This window comes from Strix aluco, chromosome 14 (assembly GCF_031877795.1).
Source record: "Strix aluco isolate bStrAlu1 chromosome 14, bStrAlu1.hap1, whole genome shotgun sequence".
Lineage (NCBI taxonomy): Eukaryota > Metazoa > Chordata > Aves > Strigiformes > Strigidae > Strix > Strix aluco.
Genome location: NC_133944.1, coordinates 23,210,303 through 23,238,229, shown reverse-complemented (window position 1 = coordinate 23,238,229; position 27,927 = coordinate 23,210,303). Strand labels below are relative to the sequence as shown.

The 27,927-nt window shown below is 43.5% G+C and overlaps 2 protein-coding genes across 3 annotated transcripts in view; one reads left to right on the top strand and one right to left on the bottom strand.

Moving 5' to 3' along the window:
• Positions 1-1,650: 1,650 nt before the first annotated feature.
• PSME3IP1 (proteasome activator subunit 3 interacting protein 1) lies at positions 1,651-13,765 on the bottom strand. The gene is made up of 6 exons (XM_074840247.1): positions 13,620-13,765; positions 13,330-13,428; positions 9,757-9,878; positions 5,628-5,761; positions 3,540-3,604; positions 1,651-2,405 (listed from the first exon to the last, which is right to left on the bottom strand). Exons 1-6 carry the CDS (start codon positions 13,747-13,749, stop codon positions 2,188-2,190), a joined length of 768 nt encoding a protein of 255 aa, XP_074696348.1. The 5' UTR covers positions 13,750-13,765; the 3' UTR covers positions 1,651-2,187.
• Positions 13,766-17,135: 3,370 nt separating this feature from the next.
• RSPRY1 (ring finger and SPRY domain containing 1) overlaps positions 17,136-27,927 on the top strand; it is a 39,213-nt gene continuing 28,421 nt past the window's right edge. For both annotated transcript variants that reach the window (XM_074839336.1, XM_074839335.1), the window contains exon 1: positions 17,136-17,254. The gene's annotated coding sequence lies outside the window, so the exon portion shown is untranslated. The remainder of the gene's footprint in view (positions 17,255-27,927) is intronic.

Below are 27,927 nucleotides of genomic sequence, written 5' to 3'. Positions count from 1 at the left end.
AGCCCCGGGGCAAGGTTAGCTGCCGTTTCCAGAAGATCTGATTTATCCTCCATCCCTCGCACTCTTCATGTCCCAGCACGTCTCTCAGTGCACTTCAAGTATTTTAACGTCAGGTGGCTTCTGACTGGAAAAAGGTAAAGGAGACCAACGGATGGAGTGATGAGCTGGGACAGCTCTGCAGTTTGTACATGGGCCATGAGAACAGCTGAGGTGACTCAGACTCAAAGGCTTGTGTGAGCTAAAGGCATTCCCCAAGTGCCCTATACCTGCTCTTGTGGGAACAAGGGCAAAGCAGGGCGTTTCCACACCTGCTTTTACTGACCTACATCTCCTCCTGGCCTTGCATGGTCCAACGTAATCACCATCACCATGCCTGCCCGCAACTGCCTGCCAAATCCCCCTATAAATTTCTGTCTAATTTTGACTTCAGTTGTGCAAAGTATCACTCAGGAAAACGGCCCCAGCATGGTCACAGCCAGGCCAGGTTGTTCTGACTCTAGAGAGAAATGACTGATCTAGTTTAATGCCAGGGAAGGACACCTACATCTTGCTCCAACTGCTCGTGGCTCTTGCAAATGCGACTTTCAAGAAAAACTGGCAATTTTTTTGCCTACTGCTTCCATTTCACTCCGTAGCTAAGTATGATGAAGGTCATCAAAAGCAAAGCATTAAGGAGGCAGCAAGAGTTCTAGCTACTTTCCACCCGAAAGCACCATAATTACAGTAGCTGTAGAAGAGGCAGGAGCAACTCTGGAGCAAACACAAGAGGTGCCACACAGCCCAGAACAGGGGAGGAATTATAGTGTGTTTGTAAAGAGTTGACTGTGGAAGAGGGTTGTGCAAACAGAAAGGGTATTTGGCTAAGGATAGATTGAGCGTGAGCATAACTTTCCTTGTTCCTTTGGGAAAGCTCCACACTCAAGCTAAGGCATGAATCCTACTAAAGGCCTTCAGGTTTCGCTGCTTCTATCGCAGCTGCTCGCTTAGTGTCACGTTCCGAGAACGGCCCTTTGGTATGCACCTACCAGCTGTCTTCTCAGAAGCATGTACACTTTGGAGTGACGTCCGTAGGGCAGGACCGCTGGGAAGGAGACTGTCACAAAGACATTCCCACCTCTGAGCAGTCCAGCTGAGCTGTTCCAATCCTCTGAGCTCCCACGAGCGCTGGTTGCACACGGAGGTGAAAAGGACGGGCCCTCGGCTTTCACAGCCAACTTCTTGCTCTTGCCTGGCTCCCTGGTCCACAGCGTCCATAAACATGCCCATGTAAGGTTTCTTAAATCCAGTAAAAGTTCAAAACCCACCAACTGCCAAGGACGGCAGAGCTCTCCAGCTTCTGCACAAAGAGGTTTGGCTGAAGCGGGGAATCCCACCCGCTCTGGAGTCATGCTCTTCAGGACACTGCTGCAGAAAAGCTGAATGACTTGTCAGGTGCCAGTGCGGGAGCAATGGCCTTTGAGTAGAACAGCCAACTGCAGCTCCTCTGAACTCACTCAGAACAAGAGTTTTTCATCACCATCTCTGCATTTGTAGGAGGCTGGCTTGGTCTTCCCCTGGATGGCGGTTTGAGGAAGGGGCTGGTTGGGTAGAGCAGAAATTGCTTAATGGAATGTGAACAATTATGAATGGCACAAGCAGAGATAAAAAAAATGCATTCAGAATGTCTTTAATCATGTAACACTAAAACTTCTTTACAGTGTCATGGCAATCTACACTTCACCATCTGTTTGATTTTTGTTCTGCCCCCATTTCTCAAATACAGAATAAAAATGACATTTTAAAACAGAACACATGGCTGTTTCTACAAGACTTCACTGCTTCAAGTGAGTATTTTTTGCCTGTTAGTCTTGTATAAACTTCTTAGATTACCAGAATTCATTCTTCCGTAAGAATTTTAAAAGATCAAGCTCTCTCCTCCCTACCCTCAGACCTCCATTACATTACTAGGTGTGCCTTCTGGGTTAGGATGGCAGCCTTTCTTCCAGGCTCAGTATGCACCCCAGAAATGGAAAGTTTGGGGGGAAAAAAAAAAAAAAAAAAGATACAATGAGTTATTTTAGGAGTATCTGAGTGTATTAAAGTTGAGAGGTTAGCTAGAAAGATTATATTTGGGACAGAAGGATGCATCAAGCATCCATCAGGGCTTTGGAAGATACTCTGCACTACATTACACACGGAGGGATTTTGTTATGGACCATCAAAGAAACTGTTGCTACGAAAGACAGAAGAGACGATCTTTCCAGTGGAATTTATAGTGCCTTCGCTGTCTGAGCTGGACTCCGAATCGCTGCTCCCCGAGTAGGCGCCCAGGCCAGGCAGGATCCCAATGCACACGGCTGCTGAGGGACAGTGGACTGTGGAGCCTCCCACTGAGCTGCTCCCCAAGGGAACACAGGATGGTTTTTCTGAAAGATAGGTACCTCAGTCAAAAACCAGAGTGCAGGAAAGGGCTTTTAATCAGCCCAGGAACTGCTGTGTGTCACTCACCTGCTATTGCCACAGAAGTGGTGGATGATTGCAGGATTTAATTAAAGCATAAGGCAGCTTTATGCTGCAATACAGCTATTCTGACAGGAAGGACTTGTTACCTCAGGGGATTTTTTTTTTTTTTTTCCTCATCACTAGTTTAAGCCCAGCTCTATGCTGGCATTACAGATTTTCATTCTAAAGTTGTCAGTTTGATGCTTGTCAAGTACCAAACCCACTAAATAAGAATAAATAGCTCTGCTTTGTGTAATTGAGTACGTTTTTGTGATATAATGGCATAGTTGGGGAAAAGTTTTATTCCATCATTCTAGTCAACATCTCCTATCTTCCACAGCTAATTAATTATTTCCAGTGTTTTGAAAGTTTGTTGAACAGAAGGAGATTCAGGAGGCACCTTGGGTTGTCATTACACAATTGCAGCTCACCCTATTTGTGTCGGAGTATCTTGACAGCAAATCAGTTGCAGCCCTGACAGCTGAAACTGAAATGCAACTTTTTTCCTAGTTTCCCATAATTTTCTGAAACAAATTGGTTTCAGGACGGACAAGATCACTTTATAGCATGAAAAGCTAATAGTGGATGTATACAAATACATCAAATAGTGCTGTGAAAAGGAAGGGGATGATCTGCTCTCCATGTCTCCTGTCGACAGAACAAGCACTGGGCTCGAAATGCAGCTAAGGAGACTCGTAATACTTATCAGGTAAAACTCTTTAAGGGTAAAATCAGTTAAGCATTAGAATAAACTGCCTAAGGAGGGTGCACAATCTCTATCTGTGGAGATTTAAGAGCAGCTTAGACAAACATCTGTCAGGAATGCTTTAGGCAGGGGATAGGCTGATGACCTGTAGAGGTTCTCTCCAGCCCTGTGAAAGCTGTCAGCACCTACAGTTACCATTTCTGCTGCTTTAAGAGAGAACATGCCAATCGCAGTCTGCTGTCTTGCATAATGAAGGAGCAGAAAAGCAAATCCTCTATCAGATTTAACACCAAGTCAGTTGCTGTTCAGGTGAGAGACAGACAGCTTCCTACATGCAGAAATCAGGACATACCTTGATTCTTTTCATCGTGATCAGTATCTAGTTTCAACCTCTTCACACTGTTACCACCATCTGAACTGTGGAAAAAATAAGAAAGTGTCTTGTTCCTCAGAAGCAACCACTTAATTACTGTGAAGTTAAAGTCACATTTTTACCACAAATGCCAGCAGGATCCTCTGATGACCATCACCACTTCTAACTGCTGTTAACTGGGTCTCCTCGGGGAACATGCAGGATCCTAGAAAGAGGCAACACCTACACTGCAAGTATCACCCGTTAACCTGGGAAATGGAAACACGCCTCTGGGAGCCCAAGTCAGACCTCTTGCACAGAAACCCAGAGCTGCCTATTCAGCTGGAAGTACCCCCCAGGAGACCAGGAATGACTACCTAAGCTTCAGACAGCCCACATGACCACAGGCTTGCACATGTGGATGATTATCACGCTTGCTGGTGCAACATCCATATCTTTTTCCCTTCCAGGGTTTCCTTCCTCTTCTTCAAGCACCCTGAGAGCCTGTTCTAAAACATCTAGAAATCTTGCACCCAGTAAGAAGCCACTGGGCTTTGCAGCAATTCACACACAGCTGCACTGTCTGACCTAAAAAAGAAAGGGGGTCCTTTTTGGGTCCAAAGTGATCTTGGGGGAAAGGAGTGTTACCTGGACTTATGGCTCTTCAGAGCTCCTATAGCTCTTCCTTGTCACTGCTAGTTTCTTCCCCCCCCACCCCCCCTCTTCCATGTTCCCAATCCTAAGCCATCCACATAAACAAATGCTTCCCAGCTTCGGCTGTGATGAACTAAAGTGATGAAGTATGAGCATTTTTATGCATTAACTCTTTTCTGTCCCTGTCAGAACGTGCAGTACAGACGAAAGGTTATTCTGTGCAGGGAGGTTTTAACAGTAATACATCCTTTACAGGAAACTACAAAGCTCAGAGAGCAGATGTTGAGCTCACGCTACACTTGGTTTTGGCCAGTTTGCAATAAAAGATAAGATGGCAAAAATAGAAGACTGCAAAGCAAGTCTGCGATGGCACTGACATGTCAGTTAAGATGCTCTCTTCAAATAGATGCCATCTGCAGACTTTGGATGTGCCATTAAGCACATGCCAGCTCCTTCTCTACATCCTACTGGATTAAGTACGAGTAGTTACAAGAAAAAAAAAAAAAAAAACCCACATTGTTGGCTGCTTGTTATCAGTTCAGGGTTTTTCTTCTCTGCCTTCCAAAAACCCAAACAACTACCCAACCCCCCCCCCCACCCCAACGTTGGTAGTTGAAGTGCTTACTTCAGTTTTCAGACACACAATTACTGCTGTACTGGGAGCTAAACATCACCCTACAAGATAAGCTTCTAAAATAATCTCTCGTTCTCTGGGACAGATTCAAAAACACCGACTGAATTTCGAGATGTCAGTAATCATCTTAAGTATTAGACGACTCATCTGTGGGAAATAAATCTGGTCCCACATGCCTAGTTTCTCCATAACCTGTAGCACACCAGCAGCTGCGTTTGCAGGCCAAGATCAAAACAGCAAACAGAACACAAACCCAGCTGCCATCTCCCTGGGATGGAAAGGGTGTTGATGTATCAGTGCAAGTCAGCAACGAGGCAAGTTTACCTGATGCCCTCAGGATCAAATTAGTACACAAAGCTCTTCTCTTGTAACCTATGTCTCCCCCATGCTGCCCCCAGCAGCAATTAAAACAATCTATTTTAGACACAGATAAAATTGGCTGATAGATAAATTATGCAAATCTGAATGAAATTACATGTGTGAGGTGACACTGATGTCTACAAATAGATGTAAAATAGATTCCCTCTAGATCCCCAAGCAGGATTGCCCAAGCCTGGCAGTCTAGAATGAAGAGTCTACCCACTTGTTTTACACACGCTTATCTATTTGAATTGCTTCATGTTTTTCCCACAGTTTGTGAGAGCCTATAGAAACAAGGCTGATCTTTTCTTATACCTCCCCCCTTTTTTCTTTAGGGCTAAGGTTCACACCTCACTCTCTGGAGGCAGTTTTGGCCTGCCTCCCTTTACACTGCAAACTGGGTTCCGTTCCTCATGAATTTATAGAGGTGTGAAACTAACCTTCTGTGTTTCACAGCTCCTGCCAACAGCTTTGCCTGAGAGAATTTGTTCTTGTTTTCCACTGACTTCATGGGCAATTTCTTCTCAGTTTCCTTCTTTGGGTCCATACTGACTCCCACTTTGGTGAGAGTGCTGTGAATTAAGGGTTAAGGATCAACCAAGAAGGAATGGAGAGAACAGACACTTCCTCTCTGATATATTTAGCCAGCTCTGCTGACAGCAGCGACCGAAGTTCATTCACATATTCTATCAAAATAAACTCATTTGTAATGACATTTAGCAGGCACCTTTGGCCAAGACAGAAGAGACTTCACCCTCTGGGTTCAGAGCTCTCTCAACTATCAATAGCAGCTCTCCCTGTAAAGACATCCAGGCAACAGACTAGGAGTTGCTTTTCTGAAGTCAGAAAGGCACAACACATGACACATCCAGCACCCATAAACATACCCATCATCTGCCTTTTCCTAAAGGTCTTAGAACAGCAAAAAGGTCAGACTGGACTAAAAAAAAAAAAAAAAATTTAAAAGGCAATGCAGTACTTCCGCCTTCTACAGGGATTGACACATTTGTAAATCAAATTTGCTGCTTCAGCCCCTAATCCTTGCCAAAAAAGCTAAGTAGCAATATGTGGACTCACTTCTACTCCTCAAACCCTCCTTTTGCTGAGCCCAGCAGACTTCAGCCTACCAAAGCAAAACAGTTCAATTTTCTGTTTTGATATTTATCACTCCAACTTTTCAGCTCATCTCTTTGTAAGGGCCACAAGGCTGTTACTGCCAGTTTGAACACCAACCCCAAGAGGAAGACGACAGATCTGATTAAGGGTGCATGTGGTCTAAGATTCACCCAAAAAAGACTGAGACTGCACAGAAAAGCTAAGTAGCTTAAAACAGCGTTAGCAAGGTGGAATGCAGCTGATACCTAAAATGAGGTGGACAAGCTTAAGCAGGTTCTCAGACGGGATGAGGAGGAGCTTGGTCTGTTATTAAGGCACACTCACTCTGCACACACATTGTCTCCTTCTGTGGCAGGATCTAGTCCCATCCCTGATAACAGTTCATGTCCAGCTGTATCTGATGAAATAAGGGCCATCAAAGATCCTGTTTGCTAACGAGGTGCCACTGGAGTCACAAAAGCTTCTGCAAAGGCAAATCAATCTAATTTAAAGGGGTATTTGTTCTCTGACCACAATTCCACTGCTCAGGTGACAACCACAAGCTAGAGCTTCGTAAGTGTCCCAGTTATTGCAGATAAATATTGGGATAGTGAATTTCACATTGATGGATCATACAGTTGAAGTCACAGGTTTTCTCCCCCACTGAACATCTGCAAATCAAAAACTCTTACACCTTCCTTTGAATTGACACACTCAAAGTCTCCAATCACTTGACAATTAGGAGTGTTCAGATGCCATTGCTTATTTGATTTACCTGAGGATACAGCAGTAACCCAGACTGCTCTCTACCTCAACTCTCAGTCAAAACCAGGCTGCTAAATTCTATTTATTTTTTAAGATGGCACAGGAGTGCCATCCTGTGGCTATCAGAAGCCATCTGAAAGCTTGTTGTGTGTTGGTTTAATGTCGCAACACACAATTCCACACGCTGCAGTGTTCAACTTCCACATTTAGGATCATTACTTTGTTATATTCTAATACTGCACTACAAAAGCCTGGCTGAGGAACCCAAAGACTTTTCTTTTAAAAGATACCAAATTACAGGCTTTTCACTTCCATCCAGGATGCCACTCTCCTAACACTCTTCAACTACCAGAGACACAGCACATTTTTAACAGAGATTTTACATATATTGCTGCCATTAGCAAATGTAACACTATACCTAGCCAAGAAGCATCTCCTCTCAGGAAGACTACATTAGAAATAAACCTCTCAACCTCAAACATCAACTGCATTAAAAAAAGCTGTCCTACAGTAAAGCCTGCTTCTTGGAGGGGGACTTTTCCTACATTTACATAGGATTTAAGACAAGAGGATGTTGTTCGCAAACACTTCTTGGAATTGGCTTAAAAAAATATCTGTAAATCTTTAAACAGTCAGACCAGTGGGGTCTGGATAGGGTAAGAAGCAAAAAAACCCTAGTTGTTCATGCACAAGTAAGTAAAATTCCTATGTATCCATGCATATGAATTTCTTATGCTCAAGGGCACATTCAAATATTCCAAGGCATGTTTATCCTTAAGATATATGATTTCATGATTGTTCACCTAAAAAATGAAGAAAAAAAACAAAGAAAAAAAGCTCTACCTGAATACCGACGCATGTTTTACCATGAAATGAATGCCTCTGGGTAGCTTAAACTGGATGTTATACCAGGAAAAGGAGCAAATAATCAAACCCACTGGGTTGACATTCCTCTTATTAGTTTGGAAGAGCACTTGAACAGTACCTCTAGATCCAGCACGTTTACCTAATACCCACTGTTTTTTGTCACTGTACTGATAAACCATTAGTAACAACCTGCAGATGCAAAACCACAAGAATACCCTCAAAAATTTCACACACATGAGTTATTTTGCAATTTGCTCTGAGGTTGCTTGAAATATTATGGTTAAAAAATGTGGTTAAAAAAAATAAAATTTAAAAAAAGGAAATGGAATGGGCAAAATTTCTCAGTTTCTCATGAGATGAGGTGACTATAAAATACTCTCCCTCTCTCCACCCCATCAGCAATAAGTTCCACAGTTTAATTTACAGCCAGACTTCAGATACAGAACCAGATTATATTATTAAGACTGCAAAGACTGAGGTTAGATGGCCTGTACATCTTGAACAGGCCCTGCTCAGTAAACTCAGGGATCAGTGTGTTATGTGGCTAATTCCAGACAACCTAAGATTCCCTCTGGGCTGGTATGGTTCACCCCAGACGTATGTGACCTAACTAGAGCTGTCAGCTGCTTCCACAGCACAACCTCATACTGCACAATCCCTGCATGAGCCAGGCCCACAAGCAACTGAAACTAAATATATCCTATGAACATCCCATTACTAGATCCAACAAATCAAGAAAACATTCCAAATCCATCAACCAACTACAGCCTATTCTTGAAGTAAAACAATGCACCAGTATTGCTTTTTCATAAACGCATTACTGAGATAACTTAGATGCTCTCCACAGAACACACGTTCTAAGTTGTAAATCATTAACTAACACAAGGTAATGCAGGTCTTTGTAGCGTTGGTGCTATTCAGCTTTTTTTGCTGACTGGTCTTGGTTACCTCCTTGTGTCCACAGACTCTTTCATTTATACTAAAGCATCCTTGAGAACTTGTGCTTTGTTCACTGATGGCTTAAAAGCAGTGGTTTTCATTAGGAGGCAAAGAAACCACCAGGTTCTGCGTAGATTCAGTAAACCTCAAAAAAACCAACATTTAGCTTAGAACAGAAATCCTCAACTCATTCCAACCTCCCTTGACTGGCACTAATCAGAGAGAAAAAGCATCCTATATTATTTTCTAGCACGTCATGAAAATTTGGCATTTAACAGCAGAGGCAAACTCTTCTGCCCTTAGTACTGCCTAAAAGTCTGTATTACCCAAAAGACCTGAGTCTCCATGGGCACCGACTTCCCAAAAGAAAGTCAGAGCACCTGCACAGATGTATTTAATTTCTCAACCTGCAGCTATCATCAGCAAGGGAGGAAGTAACTAATACTTCAAGAAGAATAACAGAGAGAGCAATTCAAACGTTATTTCAAACAGGCATGTTAAAAACAGCCAATATGAAGTCAGAAAAACAAACAACAACACTTTTCCATAAGAAGACAAAAGCAAATGATTAGAATAGGCTGGTTTTTCTTTATGAACTCTTTCTCTTTTTAGCTATGGTATTGCATGCCCTCAGTAACAGGAAAAAAAAAAAAACAAAACCCCAAACAAGGGTAGGGAGGAGGAAAGAAAAATACTAAAGACATGTGGGGACTGAGGGGTGGAATATCAAACATTACAGTGGGAGATCCAAGCTACAACGAGAACATTAAACTTTAAAAGCCTATCATTGTACATGTTCTGTAAAGCAGTTTTATAGAAAGAATGTCAATGGCAGAATAAAACTACAGCCCAGTCTCTTATCCTCTCCTATATAACCACCAGCCATTTTAATACAAAGGATATTCTGTATTCGTTTAGTTCTTTCAGCTCTTCTTCTCTTCGTTGCTTTTCTAGTAGCTCCTGCTGCCGAGAAACCTCATCAAGGAAATGTGTCTCATCTTCATCTAAGCCTCTTACCATATTTTCTGAATAAAGGAAAAGAATGCATATTGATAAGCTAAAACCACTTAGGGAGCAGCCATTTATCGTGCGTTACTTCACCACTCTCTTGGAACATTTTTCCAATGATTTCAAACTCCCCCATAAATGTAGGTAAGCGTCCACATCTCACATATGACATTTCTAATATTGCTGAGGTAGAACAATTTGCACAAAGACACTGGGAACGTGGGGAGTAGAGTCCTGGGTGACTGAGTGACTTGGGTACTCCAGCAGGCGTGCTGCTGCGCTGAGAAAAGGGTACAAAGCAAACTCCACAGGCTGTCTGCTGGATTCTGTAATTAAGGAGTAAAAACACTTCCCAGTTAATGATACTGGATGGTAACAAGCCAAAACTCTTACACACTCAGGCACACAAACTAAAACTAACACAGTTTGAACACACCACCATTAACACAAAGAAAAGCAAGACACAATTCATAGGAAGCCATGAAATGCTATTGGACTTGCTGATATAATTACAGAAAACCGACCGAGTTTTCACACAAGCAGCCTTTCTGCTGTTCTGAAATGCCATTCGGAACAGGTTACACAAAACAAGGAATAACCACATTAAGCAATAATATATATGTCGTTTTGGTTTCAGACACCGAGTTCAAGTCTGTCTCCTCAGAACCTGTTCTTAAACCAGCCGACAACCAGAAAAAACACACATTACTTCTCCCCATAAATCTTGCCTCAAAATAGGAAGTATATTTTCTTAAAGCAAACAATTAGTAACTGAGATTAACATCTCTTTAAAGAAAAAAAAAAGTAGAAGCAAGACAATTCCTAACTTCCAAATAAAAATAAATTCTTTCTAAACATGCTACCCTAGTTGAAGGAAAGTACATGCTAGTGCAGTAGGAAGGTCTTATTTTCTGTTCTGCAAATATTCAACGTCTCTCAGTCAAATGATTTAGTAAAAAAGAGAATTTAAAATATTTTTTTAGAAAGACCAAACTACTGTTTGTAGTCACCCTCAGAAATCTTAACCCAAACATCACCTTAAGTCTTCATTAGAGTTTAATTCCGTAAGAGGACTTTTTAGGCTTTTACATGAGGTCACTGGGTTTTTTTGATCTTCTCCCACATAGTCAAGTGCTATCCGCTTTAACAGCAAGCTAAGAAATCCATTTACACTGATAATTGGCAAGCTTCTGCCTGACAGAAAAGCTCTAGAAATCAATTCTTATTTGAGGTTACGTTTTAAAGGCTGATCCCTACTCTTTCCAACTCTAAGAATGCAGAACTCATTTATAAATCTTTAAACAGTAACTTGTAGCATCCACTACTACTGCTGAGGGCCCCTTCAAACAGACAGCAAAAGTAGTAAAACTCTGGACATTTTTTGAAGCGAGTGACATGAATTAATTTCATTCTCTGCCTGCCTGATCTGCAAACTAAGAGAAGCAGCCATCGAGATCCTTATAGCAGATGTCATTGAGATTCCCTACCAAATAGTCTGCAGTAGGTTTTGTCCCCCAGGTTAGCAGGTATCTGTTATTCTGCAAGGGTTGCAATAAAAGCAGCAGGTGGTTTACTTCTCAGTTACCCCCCCTCTAGGATGCTTCTCATTCCAGTACTTGGTTTACAGGTTTCCTGAACCAAAGGGAAGACATTGCAGATCTAATATAACTGGGCAAGGGAAACAATTTAGAAGCCTTTCTCATCCAGGTTGATAGCAGTCAGTTTTCTGGTGACTACTTGGACAAGAATTGCTTAGTCACATCACCAAAGATGACTTGAATCAAAATTTACTGAAGTAAACTGGAAACTCTCCAGCTGGAAAGAATCCTGTAGGTACAGCTGGAGACTTATAATGTGTTAATGCTGCTATCTGTACTTTCCACTTTTCACCACTAAAAATACAAGCGAAACTTAAGAGACAGGAAATAACTTCCACTTATCATGGCTATCATAATCGTTCAAAAAGAAATTTTTAAAAGTTGCATTTTAGAGAATACTAGTATTAATTTTCATTTAAAATGCTCTAACATTCTACTAAAATTATTTTACTTTGAAAAGGAAGACATTCTTGCAATGCAGAAAGAAGAACTGCTAGTCTGTATATGGTTTTTATCCACATAAAACGTTCAGGGTAACTGTGTGTTTATGCAAACACGATTCTTCAGATTCTTCAGCATTAAGGTGTTTCTCCTCCCAAGTCCCATCATCAAGTCTGACTGATCAGAATGACAAAGCACTAAACTCCTTTTCTACTCCTAATTCCCATGGATAGAAAAAATATTTATGAAAATTTTAAGGCAAATTCAAGCATATTAGGGGACAAATTTTGTCACAAGTGGCCAAACTGGGCTGAACTCTGATGAGGTAAACTAGTGGTCCACAGTCCACCCAACACTGATCTTTAGGTAGTCAGTTCCTCCCACTTACCTTCTCCCAAAGAAATCTGCGTACAAGAATGATTCTAAAAACATCTACTACAAAACAGGAAAGGCAACCATGTAATCAGTAACACACCTGATAGCATCTGCAGGGGCAGGAAGCATCACTTAAAAGAACTCAAATATTGTGCCATAGTTAAAGGTAAAACATACTTCTGCTGTGTTGCAAATACAAGAGAAGTTCTAGACAGAATCCAGTTTGGCAAACTAGAGCTTAAAGAACACAGTAGTTTGAGGGTAAGGCTTCCTGCTAAAGAACCAAAATCAATCAGAACCCACCTTAAAATGGAGTCCCACAGTATCATCCTCACTTCTCCTGAGACAGAGCCAATAGCTCCCTTTTTTCCAAAATGGTTGACTAATATTTTTCTAGTTCTCATTATCATCTTTGCACTCAGCTGCACATACACAGGTGGTACAATGCAAAGGATTTTTCTATAAAACCAGAAATTCAAACATCCATAGAAATTATGTTTCCATTTCATTAGAAGAGTTAAACATCTTCATTCTGAAGAATTAACTTCTGTATGTTTACTTTTTCCAAACAGTAATCTTGAGCCTCAAATCACTTTTGTGTCAACTAATTACGGCTTGGAAATGTAACAGTTGATGGAACGGGATTTCTTTTTATTCAAATAGAATGGTGTTGTCTTAAAGCATGAGTTCAAGAGTCACAAAACCACGTTACATTTCCACTTTTCCGTGGACTGCCATCAGGGTTTTTTTTTGATTTAATGTGTAAAATAAACCTAGTATCCCACACTTTACAGGAATGCAGCTTCATAACTGCAAGCAACTTCTGAGTTTTGCACGTACGTGGTGCTGTCTCAGTGCCCAGAACGGTACATTATCTGCAGGAACATCTACCATCCTTAAAAAACCCCAAGATTTCAACAATACTTTTCTCAAGTTTCTGTTCATCTGTCAGGCAGACAAGACACTCAGGTACATCCCTTAGGCAGATGTTGTATACAGCTGTTGCACACAATACATGAAGTTTTGGTACAAAATAGTAACTGCTGGTGCTTACTGAATTTAAATTGCTCCTCAAACTCCTGCTGCTTCTTTTCCCTCTGTTCCTGAAGTCTTTCATACAACGAACGTGGGTCATATGCCTCCTCTGGGCATTCTGAAAGGAAGGAACCAATCAGGAAATGAGACCGTTTGTTAGAAATACTAAATCAACAACACTTCTTAGTTCTTTCATGTAAAAACCTTTTGAACTTGTAGAATACAAGGTATTACCTTTTAGTTCTGTTTTCCACAAAAGTTAAATATTCTCCGATCTCTTTCCTATAATTATTAAAATGTATCCCATACCTTCTGGATCCTCAGGTTTTCGGACCTTTTCCCATTCCTCTTGCCTCCTCTTTCGCCGCTCCTCCAGCTCCGATTCAGACACAAACCTCTTGTTAATCACAAGGTCAGCAGTACCATCTCCCCCATCCATTGTGGAACAGTCCGTCCTAAAAACACAATATGAAAGACCCAGGGGCCTGATTTCACTTGTCAGTGCAGGAGACATGACTACACATCCTGAAAAACAGACCTGCTTCACTTACAATAACTTGAGTTCTCTAAAGAACACTACATAGTAAGTACTGATTGAGATACCTACTCACTGCATAACTGCTAAGACTAATAGCACCACCTATTACTCCTGCTTTACTATTTTTCATAATTGTATTCCCTATTGTCTGCCTCAGGCTGCTCTTCTAGAAGTCATATTTTAATGGACTTTTCCCCCTCCCTACTTTGGATTTAACTTGCTTAAATAAATATATTAAAAAAAAAAAAGAAAAACCTCACACCTACACTCACATCCTTTTATTTCAGTTCTTACACCTCTCTGCTCTGGAGAAAGGATCTGACACTCTGCCCTCACTTTACCTAAGTTCTTTTTGCCCATCCTGTGAAAACTTGAGAAAGCTTCCCTGTTTTCAATGATTTGAATACATATATTCAAATAACAGTGAGATTTTGGAAATTAGCAACTAACTTAACCTTCAAAAGCACTCTGCACCTCTTTGCAGCTCTGGGGAGAGGTAGGCTTGGACAGACTATGTGTGGGGACTGTCAGTGGGGGTACACAGAGCTCAAGAGGTGAGTGAAGGAGGGAATTCCCTTGGGCTAAGACGGGGCTGGGATTAGAAAACAGGAGCAGCACTTGTGACCAAGTGAGCACAGCCCCTTCTCACGCAGTACACCCGCCCTCTGCTTCAAGAGATCCTAATACTCAAGTACTGGTCAGGTCACTGTTCCAATACTAGGTGCAAGGTAAAGATGCTCCAAGGAGTCATCCTAAGAAGGAAGCTCATGGTCTTGACACCTGTAAGCCCAGGATGAAACAATTTGCTTCCGCCAGCCTTAAGTGGCTCACTTCAAGATTTATTCTGTCAGCTCCATGCTACAGAAGGGAGGCATTAATGCCTATTTTTGTTTCTGACATCAAGCCTGTATACACAAGTACAATGTAAACACAGCATCAACCTCTAGCCATTTAGAGTCACACTACTCTCACACTTTTTTCTAGTTTCTTCTTATTTCCTTGGTATAACTTCGGTAAGTACCTCAAGGACTTGCACCCTGCACTGCCAAGTATTATTAATTTCGGATCTCACCCTGCCTGCATTTCAGTGCTGGAAGTGAACCCAGAACACTTACTCTTCCAGGGAGGGAGGGATGCAGTAACCCAAATAATGGAAGGAGACAATTTATCATTCTTCCTTCATACCACTCCTGCAGGAAACAGAGTCCTGAAATTCTTACAAAAACTGATGCTTTTTGTGAGCTATTGTTTGTAATACAGATGACAAACTGGGGTCTCAGAAGAAATCCAGATCAGAGCACTGGACAGATATTTGTCACAGCAGGATGCATTCTTAAGGCGGGAATTATCAAAAGGAGACAAGACAGAAACATTGTCTTAAGAAGTGGGGAAAGAAAGGACAGACCAAGGGCTGGTGAGTTTCTCTTTTTTTAACTTTTCTTTCTTTCTCTCTCTTGTTTCTTTTTTAATATCTAACAAAAATCCACCCTCAGACAAATCCACGTTTCAGAAAGCATGGAACACCTGCTCTTGGAGTGTCATTTCTGAAGGTGGTTCAAGCTGGAAACCTAGAGAGAAGAAAACTGAATCTTTCTCCTGAATACAGGTTCTAATCACAGGGCTAGCTTTCCTCCCAAATGCTTTATAAACAAGATAACCTGGTTCTCCACTTGTGTCATCTCAACCCGTCCATTTAGAGAGGAAATGGAAGGTTCCAATACAATGGTGACAGAAGGTCATAAAAACAAACTGAAAGAGAGGGATTTAGCAAGAGCACAGCATCATCTGGGGATTAAAGCCTTCAACACCAAACCACCTGTCTTCTGGATCAGCCAGTTCGCTCAGACAATGTATTTTAAGATATCTGAAGTGGATTAAGGCTTAATTATGACTTGAAATACAGCTATGGTCTTTTCACTACAATCCTGGAAACTGGTGTCTGATCAAACACATTTCAGCAAATAACGACTTTACTGTGCCCCATCCTGGGGCACAAAGACGTGGGGAAAAAAGTAAAAATCAAGCAGCTTCACATTTAAGTTCAATTGCACTTATGAAATTTGCTAATCTTGGGTGTATTCTTTGCCCTCTCCTATCTGAAACATACCGAATCTTCCAGACCACAGAAAACACATATGTTTGGCAACTGTCCCCTGTTCACCTACTTTTTTGCCTGTATTCTAGTGAGTGATGTGCTGTCAGTGTAAATAACAGAAGTTTATGTCACAGATGTAAACTGCATCTTGGGATACTACCAGACGGTAAAACCACCAGGATCAAAAAAATAAAACTTCATGGCTCTTGCCATCACCTAGGCTGGAACAGATACAGAGCAGAGACGATGTCGTGTGCAGCTTCCAATACGTTCAGACCTCCGTTAAATAACGGCCCCTCTACCCACCACTGCCACAAACTCGGGCAGCCCTCCCCGCAGCTCTGCAGCGCGTCGAATAAAGTGCTGTGCACCGAGCCTGGAGCCACCCTGGAGCCAGAGGCGAAGAGTCGCTCCCCACCATGGCGTAGTCAGCCTAAAACCCGTCCTCGGGATCCAGCACCCGCTACTAACGGTGCCCGAGTACGCTCGGAGCGGGTGAGCCTCCCGGGCGCAGGCCTGGGCGCGCTGGGCCGGGGCCTGCTCCCAGCCCGCGCCGCCGAGCCCTCACCGCGACCTCCTCTCTCTACCTTCTCTCCACCTACTCGTTCCGGGAGCGGCCTCCCCCCGCCGTTCGGCCTCCGGCCCAGTCCGCCGCGCTCACAGGGCCCGGGCCGGCCCTCTCCGCCCCTGCGCCCGAAGGGCCCCACAGCCCAGCCACGGCCGCTTTCTCCGCCACGCTCACAGAGGCCCCGGCCGCTACCCCACACCTGGCCGTCCCCCAGGGCTCGGGCCACCGCCGCCAGCACGTACCACCGCGGCCGCCAGCCCGTTACAGCGAGAGGCACAGCCCGACCCAGAGCGCCGCCATTGATCCCTCCTCACAGGCCCGTCCCGGTTCGCTCGCCGCCGCCGGCCGCCCCGCCCCTTCCGCTCAAAAAAGCCAACCGAGTGAGCCCTTCCTTAGGCGGCACCCTCCCCACCACAGCCAATCCGCGCTGCTCTTACGGAAGGCAGAGAAGCGCGCGGAACGGCCGCGCGCACGGCTGACAGATGACGTCAGGGAGGTCCCGCGCCTCGATTGGGCAAAGCGCTCCGGCCGGGGCCGAGGCCGGGGGCGGGGCGGGTCGCCCGGGAGACGGCGGGGGGCGGGGCCAGGCGGGGCGGGGCGGGGCCGGGCGGTGTGTGGCCTCCATCTTTCCGCCGTGCGCGGCCGCGGCACAAAGGAGCGGCGTCGCCGGGCCGGGCCGGGCCGGGGCAGAGGGGTGCGGGCCCCGCGGCAGCGGCCCTGTCTGCCTTCCTGGTGGGGCTGAGGTGAGGCGAAGCGGGGCGGGTGCCGCCCGCGGGTGGTGGCCGCGTGGCGGGTGGGCACCGCGGGGCTGAGGTGGAGCGGAGCGGGCACCGGGCTGCCGCTGAGGGGAAGGGGCAGCGCTGGACTGATCTCTGGGGGCGGCGGTGGGCCCGGCGCACCGGGGGCCTGTTGAGGCCGCCCCTTGGGTCGCTAAGGGGTGGGTGCGGTGCTCGCCCCCACCCCGCCCTCCGCTTCCCGGGAGCCACGAGTGCCGCTGCTGCCGGGACAGGGTCCCGGTTGGGGCGGGGGCCGGGAGGCCGCCCGGGTGCGGGGCCGGGCCAGCGCAGCCCTGCCGGCCTCAGGCAGCGGCCGCGGGCGCGGCTTATTTGTGCAGGTGCTCCCCTGGCTTTCGGGGGAGCACGCTGCCCCGCCGGGGTCACCTGTGCCCCCTGGGGAGGGCAACCAGCGAAAAAAGGCGGGTGGCCACGATCCAGCCCCGCTTGCCTTGTGTCCGGCTGGACTGCTGGCAGGCTGGGCTCTCCCAGTGCTGCCCGTGGAGGCCCCGGAGCTGCTAAGAGCTGGGCTCAGGTGTAAAGTTAGGAGCTTGGAAAAGAAAGCGTCAAAACTTGAATGAAACGGGGGTTTGCTGGAATGGGGCACCCCAAGGCTGCTGGTGTGCCGGGCAGTGAGGTGTTACAACTTTCCAACTGCAGGTCTCTGGTGCTGGGAGATCTTCCTGGTACTTGTATGACTTGCAAAACGAGGGCTTTGCTACAGTGGTTTGGTGCGGGTTGGGTTTTGGTATGCAGGGGACAAAATTACGTGCTGCTCTGGGACCTCTTGGGAGCTCAGAAACACTCAGAAGAATTTTGCTGAGCCCTTGAATATTTTTGTATTCATGTAAAAAGTAAGAATCATGAAAACTATTTTACCGCTCTCAATGTGAAAATATTTGTGCAGAGCAAGTTTTCTCTCTTTTATGGAGAAAGTATAAAGATGTGGAGCGAGCTACCCAATGCAATTATTTACCTAGATCTTTTGTTCTGCGTACTTGGGCGATAGATGAGGCAGCGGCACCTTTCCTAGTAGTGTGGTAACAGCACAGCACTGCTTTGCTCAGTTCAGTGCTTATAAAGCTGGTCTCTCACTGCTTGTGTTATGCCAATATCAAGCATGCATTTCTTGTTTAAGCCCTTTGATTCTGTCCTGATGCCCACCGTTTCTATCTTGCATATCTTCATTTTTCCTTTTTTTTTTTTTTAATATTGCTGTTTCTTCTGTTGTGCAGCAGTAGGTTCAGTGTCCCTTCTGGGTAGAGTCTTAATGTAGGTCCTGAGAATTAACTGTAGTCATCTTGGTTTTAATTTTCTGGTTTGTTACTGCAAAATCTTGGTCTGAATCTCTCGGTATCCACCGCAAGCCCAGAGTTCATTTTGGTCCTTACTCTGTTTAGCAGTATTTCTCACGCAGTGGAACTTTGGGGAAGCACAAACATAAAAGCTGCCTTTTCTCTTCTAAATTTATTCAGCCTTGAAGATACTGCACTGTTTTCTGAATGCTGGTGTGTTTGGTGTTTTTTTTCCTTTTATGCCTGTGTCAGTATTTGTTTTCTTCAACATAAGCAAGAGATTTTTCTGCCACTTAGCACTAGCTTTGCCTCAGGTTTTTAATTTTTGTCCTTTGTCTTGCAGTGAATGCATTTATTTGTTTTGGTGGTTTTTTTCCCTCATGCTGGTCCTCAGTTCAGTTCTTCTGTTTTACTTGTAACTTTCTATACATCCCTCAGTGCTATGAGGTTATTGTTGTGTGGCAACCTACATACATTTGTGAACTGTGACTTTTCCCCTGTTTACTTCTCAGTATTAACGTTTTTGCTATTTCCCTGCTAAACTATACAAATCTTTTTAACAGTGGATGTTCTCATCACCTACGAGCCATCTGAAATACTCCCTCGCATCTTGTCTCCTGTTGGACTCCTGTATTCGGCTGTGGATTTCTGGAGGATTGTGCATTCTCAAAACTTGTCATATTATTTTAGGAGTCTAGGATGCTGTTAGATGTATTTTTCTTTTGCATTTATCTAAATGCAAAGAATTGATCTCAATCTGGCCCATTCTTCTGCAAGTGCTTTTGCATGTGTCTTTGTTCTCTGCTGAAGCCCAGTCAGCAAAAAAGGTCCTTTCTCCTGCTGGCACCCGTTCCTGTGTCTCTTCCTTTATGACATTACTGTTACTGCTTTGTGCCCCAATCTCTGCTGTTTGGTCTTGTTTGTAAGTCTGGTTGAATAGGTTGTGTATTTCTCCTGGTGTGTTCTCTTTCAGGTGCACGAAGCACAAATGTAGCTACATGATGGCTTCTCGTTGTCTCTTCCCTCTTCATCCAAACACTCTCTTGAGGTTCCTGCTAACTCTGAAAGTTTTCAGTATCCTCTGTCAATCCCTTGTGTAGGAAGCTCCTCCAGGATATTTTAATCCAGTCTTTTACATTCTGCACAACTCTTGTCATTACTCCTGCTGTTGCTGAGTGTTAGCTTAGTCTTGGTTATTTACCTAGTCTCAGATTGCTGATACATCTAATTCAGCTAGCCACACGCCTCCCTTATCTTCAGCTGTGATATCGGTGTGTGCTTCTGGGTAGGTGGGGATATTTGTTTCCTTAACGTTTTTAATTTTCCTTTTTGTTTACCTTCAGCATCCTATACATGGAATTTGACTGCAGCGCTTCATCACTCGGTGGCTCCCTTAATCTCTCTGTTATCATGTTCTGTGCTTTTCTTAATGTGTTTTTTTCTCTTAGAAGGGGTGTGATGGTTTTCTGCATAACTTCTCAGCGCTCTTCCTTGGTACGTTTTCAGTATTTTCACGTTGGATGTCTTGGCTCTCAGCATGTTTCATTTGCTGTGAGCCTAATGGATGTGCTGAAATAGATTACTTACAATATTTTGGTTCCCTCCTATAAAATAAGACATCATATTCTGCCCATCAGATGATATCAAAGTCCATTTCCCTCAAGCTTTTTGTTTGTTTGTTAAAATCAAGGAATAAAATTTAGTAGTGTAAGCAGTAAGTTAGTGGTAAAGGTGGCAATTTGTCATGGAATGCTTACTGGCTTGTTACTCTTTAGGCTTCTTTGTTCAAATTTCCTTTCACATCAGTATCTCCCCTAGCTGACCACATATTGTATTTTGAAACCTCTCCTATTGGTCACTTAGATATGAGGCAGTATCTTCACAAAATGGAGCAGGGCTTGCCGTGTGCACTGTTAGGTTTCCCTCTTGACACAGGGGCAGCAGGTTAAAATACTACTACCACCTTGTAGTAAATCGAAGGCAAGCTAATGTGATGAAGCTTGTCGAGTTCCGCTCCATTGTCAATATGTTGCGTTCAGCATTTTAAACTGTTGGGTTTTTTTTTCCTCTCCTGATTGCTCAGTAGACTTTGAATTTATTCCTTGCTTTAAAGTAGTACAGGCAGAGGTGCTGTGCTGGGATTCATTGTCTTCCAAGTATCTCATTAGAATTGTGTCGTTTAGTGCTTCGTGTTTCCTTGTCCTGACAATGTATTTTGTTTTCCCTTGCCGGTTTGTATGTGGTGACTGTAAAGTTGGCATGGCATGGCAGCAGCTTTGCCAGCACAATCTTTATTTGCTTTTCTATTCTTCATTATGTTGCTGAGGTCTTATGTAAGTCAAATGTTCACACATGACTCATAAGGTTGTGTGACTGACCAATGCATCATGATCTCTCTTCAGCTGGGCTTGTAATTACCTGATACCTTGATCTACCACTTTAGAAGCACAACTCTGCCATGGGAGCTTTGTGTATTTGGCAGGTTTTGCCCATTCAGTAGGGATACCTGACAGTTCAAAGTCTGATGTGAGGTACTGTTCCTTGTTTATTAATGGGGGTTCAGTGAGTCGCCATGATAAGCGACAAGAAATCCATCCTTTTCCTGATATATCTCTTCTCTTGGAGAAGCAGTGGTTTCTAAGCATGCAAAACACTTGCAACTGCAGTTATTTTTCTCCTGTTCTAAGGCTTTTTTTGATACAGGAAGCTCCACTCTTGCTGTAAGTTTCTGTATATCTTGGTGTTTCACTGGACATGAGGAGAAGGATGTCCTCAACTCTTGTTGAGGACATTTTGATTTGAAGTATTGGCCTGGCTTTTTGGATTGCTTGGTTCAGTGCATGTGCACAAACTGATATCTTAATACAGCTTGAATCATAGGTTAGAGGACAGCCAGTAAACTACATGCCAGAAGGCTGTGCCGTCTGTGAGTATCTTACACCCTCCTGTAGACAGTGAGACTTGCTAGAAAGTGGTATTGAAAAAAGAAAATCCATCAGGTATGCTGATGCTCTTTTTTTCTGCCTGGTGGCATGGAAAATGCTTAGAATTCTTCACTGCTTTTAAAAATGTTCACCTAATGGTGAGTGAAGAGGGGTGTGTGTGTGTGTTTGCACTCAAACTCAGGTCAGTGTATCAGTCCTGGAGTGAAAGATTTAAAAATGATTGAACAACAGGTAAGTTGTTCTCTCTTTAGAGCTTTACCTCTCTGGAACATTTAGTGAAGTAGTATCTACATATAATTATCAAAACAGTTTAATCTTGTTTCTCCTGAAATTCCTCAGTTATGTAGGAGAAGCCTCAGATGACTGTAACTTTGTGTTCCTGATATCATTACAGCTTCTTGAAAGCTTCTTAAATTGTTTTTGAGCTTTCCACCTTTTCTGATGCACAGTCATAACAAACTAAATTGGTTATGCACTCCTGTTTAAACCATTTGTAGACTATCTTGTGAAACACATACGTGTCTTTGGCCCACTTCCTAACCCTCATGTGCTTGTACGAGTCGTCTCTTCTCAGCCACGGGAGCTCTGAAACCCATTGACCAACTTCCTCTGAGTGAAGAAACAGGCAGAGGCTTTAAAACACTATAAAAACCAAAGAAATACCACAGCTCAGTGGTAGGAGCAGGATACCTGTGAGACCTCGAGTCAATGGCTCTGCTGCTGACAGAAGCACTTGTGTTACACACGGTTACTTACTCGCCATTGGGATCTCTCCTGCAGCATGCTTTCCTGGTAGACTTGTAGCAGGGCACAGAGCAAAGGTCCTCAGGGCAAAACCTGAAGAGACGGATGGGGAGAAATGAAGCTGGGTTCTTGTGTGGGTTTTTTGTTTTTAATAGTTGAGATAAGGGGATCTAGTGACCTGCCCAGACCCGTGCATCAGCTTCTGTAGACTTCAGCTCTGGAAGCCCCAGACAGATCAGGGATTGTGCTTCCTGTGAGTGCTTCTGAGGCAAGTTTGCTAACCTAGTGACCTACATGTTATATTTGACTCGGATGGCAGTCTCTTGAGCAGCTGTCACTGTAGCCAGTTACAGGAGGAAATAGAATCAGAAGGATGTCTCCTGCCCTGCTGGTACAGTGCTGAACTTAGGTTAGCCCAGAGCTGCTGGCTTTCCATGGTTGGCCACAAAACTGGCTCTCGGCTATGGCCACCAAAAGATCGGGCCATCCACCGATGCTTGAATTACTAAGAAGTGGAACTTTCTTCAGCCTGTTTCCTGCTGCGCTGTTAGGTTTTTCATGTTTGAGATGATAACCAGTGTCATAAAGTGATAAATTTGGTGAGGCTGAGAATGGGAGGGTGTAGACATTGTCTGCTCTGTGCTCTGCTCTCTGAGGCAGTTGTCAGACAGCCGACAATGCAAGCTTCCAACTGAGGCATCACTGAATTTTTCAGCAATGTTATCAAAATCTTTCACACATCCAAAACTGTTCTCAGTGTATTTTATGCATTCGTAATAGCTTAGTCATGCCATCTAGCTGGGCTCATTTCTGTCGTCTACAACGGGAGACTGTTCTGTCTTCTACAGAGTAGTTCAGTACCTAACCTTTCTTTGAGAACAAGCCCAGCTCTGACTTGAAAGAACTAAAAGCACTAAGATTAGCTTACAGACAAGAAACAGCACAACTCTGGGTTGTCACCATTTTGGCTCAGTTACATGAAGCTGGTGGTTTGCTGACAAGAATCTGCCCCTGCTTGTAGCATCTTTCTGTAGCCCGTGGTGTGATTACTCAGCTGCCTCTGTGCTAGCCCTAGATCTAGTTCCCATGGCAGGACTAAACCGTGTGACTCTGCTCGGTCTCTTGATCTGTCCCTCAAAATGCTTTTATGGTTTATATTTTGTTAATGTATGAGGTGCAGTAAAATAAGTATGTATTGTTGCAATTTACTACAAGGAGTTGATCTCCCTGTGATTTCAGAACACTTTCATTGGTTTCTGCATAATAATATAGGTAAAGCCTTATCCTTTCTGAAATGGACTATTAAATTTACTAGAAAAATGTTTTTTAAAAAAATGCATTTTGTTTTTTGTGTTGTTTCTTTGCAATTCTACACCTCTGCTTGGTACTCAGAGTCTACCCTTTACTCCCAGCACTGTCTGTTCTGTAATTTGTTGGTCTTTCTTTTTTTTTTTTAATTTTGAATTCTGATATCATGAACACTTATGTAAAAATTTAGCAAATTTCTTTATTATTAATATCATCTGTAACTTTCAGGGCAGTGAAGAAGATGAACTTGAATTAATTGAAGGATTTATGTATAAGCATCCAAATGAATGTGCCAAAACTAAATATGGGATAGCTAATCAATTTTATTTCATGTGCTTGTATCCCTTCAGTCTGTAGGATTAGTGTTCCCTGCCATCTGCAGGGTGTTATCCTTATCTTCCTGCCACTTCTGAAGCAGTGCGTTATACTCCTTGGGCAATTGCTGAGCTTGTACGGCTCTGCCACGCCACATCACGTCAGCCTGCTGGAGGCAACTCTTGTTCAACTTCACCGGAGCTGTCAGATACCACTATCTTTTTAAAAGATCGTTATCTTGGAAGTGTATTCATCTGCCTCAAAGCACAACTTACAGCTTTGTCTCTGAAAAGAAACATAATGACCCATGTACAGTTTGGGGAGACGAGAAGCGTAAAGCGTGATTGATACCAGCATTGAAAGGGTGGTTTAGATATAAAGCAGAGCTGAGGTTTTCTGGAGGCTGTAGTACAAGGGACAGTTCCACCTAAATGATCGTGAGATGACAAATTATGATCTCTGAGATGGGGAAGCTTAGAAGGTGGTAAATGCTTCAGTTTCTCTTTCAGAAGGAGCTGTAGCAGAACAGTCTCCGATGCCTGAGGAGCCCTGAGCACTGGTGTCTCTGTATTCAGAGGTAAGGGAAAACCTAGGCAGGGCAGGAGTCTCTTTACCAGGCCTACTTTGGAGAAACTAGTAAGTAAGAAAGTGAAGTTCACCTTAAATCCATGTTGCAATTTTAGCGTTCCTGTACCTGCTTAAAAAACAGGTTTAAGGGAAGTAGAAAGACAAAGTAGTCCAGTGTACAGCTGATCGTAAAAATCTGACTTTCACAGTGACTCTACAGAAAAAGAAACTGCTGTGGTGGTAGTTAGTGTCTGCTTCTTTTCCCCTTTGACTATTATCGCACCAAGCTGAACAAGAGATCAGATCCTTCAATTACTCTGTGTTTCTAATGAAGCTAGAATTATCTAGAGTGCAGGATTAAAGCCCTTTTTTTTGTGTAAGCCCTGCACAACCTTGCAGGTTTTCACTGACGGGCACTTGGGCAGAAGCTGGAAAGTTTTGAGATGTGATCAGTCTCTTTCCCTTTCTGTGAAACAGGCGTGCTCAAGGTCAGCCTGCTTTCAGTTTAGGGTGCTTTCGCTACAGCAAGAAAGCAAATGACTGCAGCAGTGGCTTTGTCCTGCGGATGGTGACACACTGCATGCCAGTAAATGCTGTTTCCCATTGAGTTTTGACACTAGTCTTAACCCTCTGGGATATTTTTAAAGAAAATAGAATTGAATTAGGGGTTTGCTTCAGATTACACAATATGATGTTTGGTTACTACGTGCAAAAGAACTGGCAGGGCATTTACTCGCTCCTCCTGAAGCCTCCGGTCTTAGTATTGTGTGTGCTGTGTGGTGGCCACACTGGATGCCAAGTAGCTCTTTCTCTTTAGTTGGACAGGTCTTACAGTTGAGAGGTTGACCTTAGATCTCAATGTGATCTCCTAAGAAAGTCTCAATTTCACGTTACAACTGTATTTAATTTGCTGGAAATTCTTGGTTTTATCACCTACCCTGATCATTTCAAAGCTGATATCCTCTCCGTGTTATAAAAACTTGTAGTTGCTAACAGGCTTCTTCCCCTCTTTTATTCCTGTATCAGAGTTGATTATCTTACAGCAATTCATAGTTGTGTTTCCTTCTTGTGGTAGTTTTAACTTTCATCCAACTGGCATTACAAGTATTTTCGTGTCTTCCTTTTTAGGAGCATCATTTCTTTGGGAAAGAAATGCTGAGGAAATATTTCTAATTATTTTATCTCCTTAATAGGAAGCTGCTGCCCAAAACTCTCATAATTTTGCATTTGAACAGCTGTCAACTTTACTGTCTGGTTTGCTGACTGAGCTCCTGTGTTACTCTGCTCTTGAGAGGAGAAATCGCTGGTCTTACTCTTGTAATGGTGGCAGGAGCTGGAAAAGTTCTGGTAGTTGAAACCCTCTCTACTCATTTATGTGCATAAGGGGTTTTTTTGTTTGCTTGGCAATGCACTCCATTTCATGGAAAGGAGAGGCATTTTCCATCATGAGGCAGTATTATGGTTGGCTGTAACCGAATATTTGAGGGGATGAATCACTGACTCCTGGGCTGTGTATTGTAGAGAAAATGAGCCTAATGCTACTTGGAGCTGCCTTCTCCATTGGTGTGCTCTGTCGGATGATCGAGAGGAGGCCTCTCGTGGGTAGGCTGGGCATCCACGCTTCCCGGCAGGTGCAAATCCACTCAAATAGCATTCCTTTCAATGGATGATGGTTTCAGCTTTCCTACTTGGATTCCCAGCTGTGGCAGGTTGGTCAGTCTGTGCAGCTTGCAGCTCCTTTGTGCATCCATGCACATGCTTGAGCCTGCTGGGAGAGCAGCTCCTCTGCTGTGGTGGGGATGGTCCCACAGCTGGTGGGGGTGTGTGGGGGGGCAGGGCTCTGGCCATCTCCCACTGGCTGCTGTTCTGTGCAGGGGAGACATCTGGCTCAAAGAGCACCTGAGCCTGGTGCTTTGTTTAGGAGAAAATATGCCAGGGTGGCTGTTTGGTAGGTGTCCTGCAGATGCTCTCTGGTGTAAAGGAGGAGGAGGAGTCGGGCACTGGCATTCTCTGCTGTTCCCACAGTATCTGCTCAGGGTGAGAGGTATCAGTACCAGGTGGTACTTACAGAATGAAAACTTATATTTTGATCATATGTTTGGCAGTTATGTAGTTCTGCATCCCAGAGTAACACCTGATAGTCAGAATCCAGAGTGAATGGATGACCCTGCCTATTGAAAAGCAGGTACTGGCTGCTGCCTTTAGCATTTCTTGCACTTAAAAACATGGGGTCAAGCTTTTATTAAAATACCGTTTCAAAGTAAAATAAAAGTGTTATCACTTTTATAAATCTGGCTGCTGTTGTGAACAGCTTTCATAGTCTTGTTATCGCTTTCTAAATTTGCCAAAGAATATTCCTCGGGCAAGCGCTGCAAAACTGATTGAATGGGGCTTTTTAGCATTGCAGTGTATCTAAATGACAAAATCTAATTGTGTGGAAAAGGGGTCACAGCTTTTAACGTGGAGAACCTGTTTTCTTTCTATTCTGTAGCTTAGCTCTTGCTGGTATTTTCATGCACAGTTGCTTCATCTGAAGACTTTCAGTTCTACTTTGACTTGCACTAATTGTTTAAGAAAATGGTGTTTGCACGATGTCGTTGTAGCCCTGACAGGAGGCAGCAGGTTTCTGTTCCAGTGGCCTTCCAGGGAAGCTTACCTTTATTCTTGTGCTGTTGCTTAGGTGCATTTTAGCTGTTAGCTCACAACAGGTTTGGGTTAAAGAGTGTTTTGATGTGATGTTGAAACATGAAAAGTGAAAGTCACAAGCCACACTAAGTTCTCTAACAGCATAATTTTTAAGAAAACTAGTACACTTTGGTTAACAATTGGTTATGGCCTTATAATGGAAGACTGCTAAATTTTAAAAGCAGTTGCAGAGACTTAGCTGTGTAACTACTGAGAATTTAAGTGGATTATGAAAGATTAGTTCTTTTCCTTAGCTGTGCTTTAATAGCAAAACAAACATGCGACCTTTGTCTCAGGAGACTGAGCTATTGACTCTCGGGCGAGTGCGCTAGGAGAGAGCCTATCTGTCGGTTATTGTATGCTTGCTGTTAAGCTCAGCTTTAAGTATCTGCGGCCACATAGGACAGGAGGCTTATCTTGGCCTATCTTGATACTGCTGTTGTGATATTCTTGTTTTGCTCCTTGAATTTTTTCTCCTTTTAGACAAAGTCTTTAAAAAAAACCCTTCTTTTTTGATCCCATGATATTTGCACGTAGACTGTTAAGTATTTTTGGAATTAAAAATCCTCATATTTTTGTGTCCAGGTTTTGTTGAGAGCAGTGATTTGCAAAAACTAGGCTTGAAGTCAAATTTTAAAGTTTCTTGCCATCTCTGTATGCAGAGATTGTTACTTCTTATTGAAACAATATATTTAATCTTTCATGATGTGCAAAATGCTTTTGGTCTTGTGTGTTGGTTGTGTCACTGAGGTCTCCGAGTTTGGACAGAAGCAGAATTGATCAC

Bases quoted from the DNA above. Each gene is read 5' to 3' on its own strand.
- PSME3IP1 (XM_074840247.1), bottom strand. From the start codon at position 13,749: ATGGATGGGGGAGATGGTACTGCTGACCTTGTGATTAACAAGAGGTTT. The intron at 5,762-9,756 runs ATATCCTTTGTA...CCCTTAATTCAC, and splicing joins AAGAACTAAACGAATACAGA to AGCACTCTCACCAAAGTGGG. The intron at 3,605-5,627 runs GTTAGTTTCACA...TTTTTTCCACAG, and splicing joins GGAGCTGTGAAACACAGAAG to TTCAGATGGTGGTAACAGTG.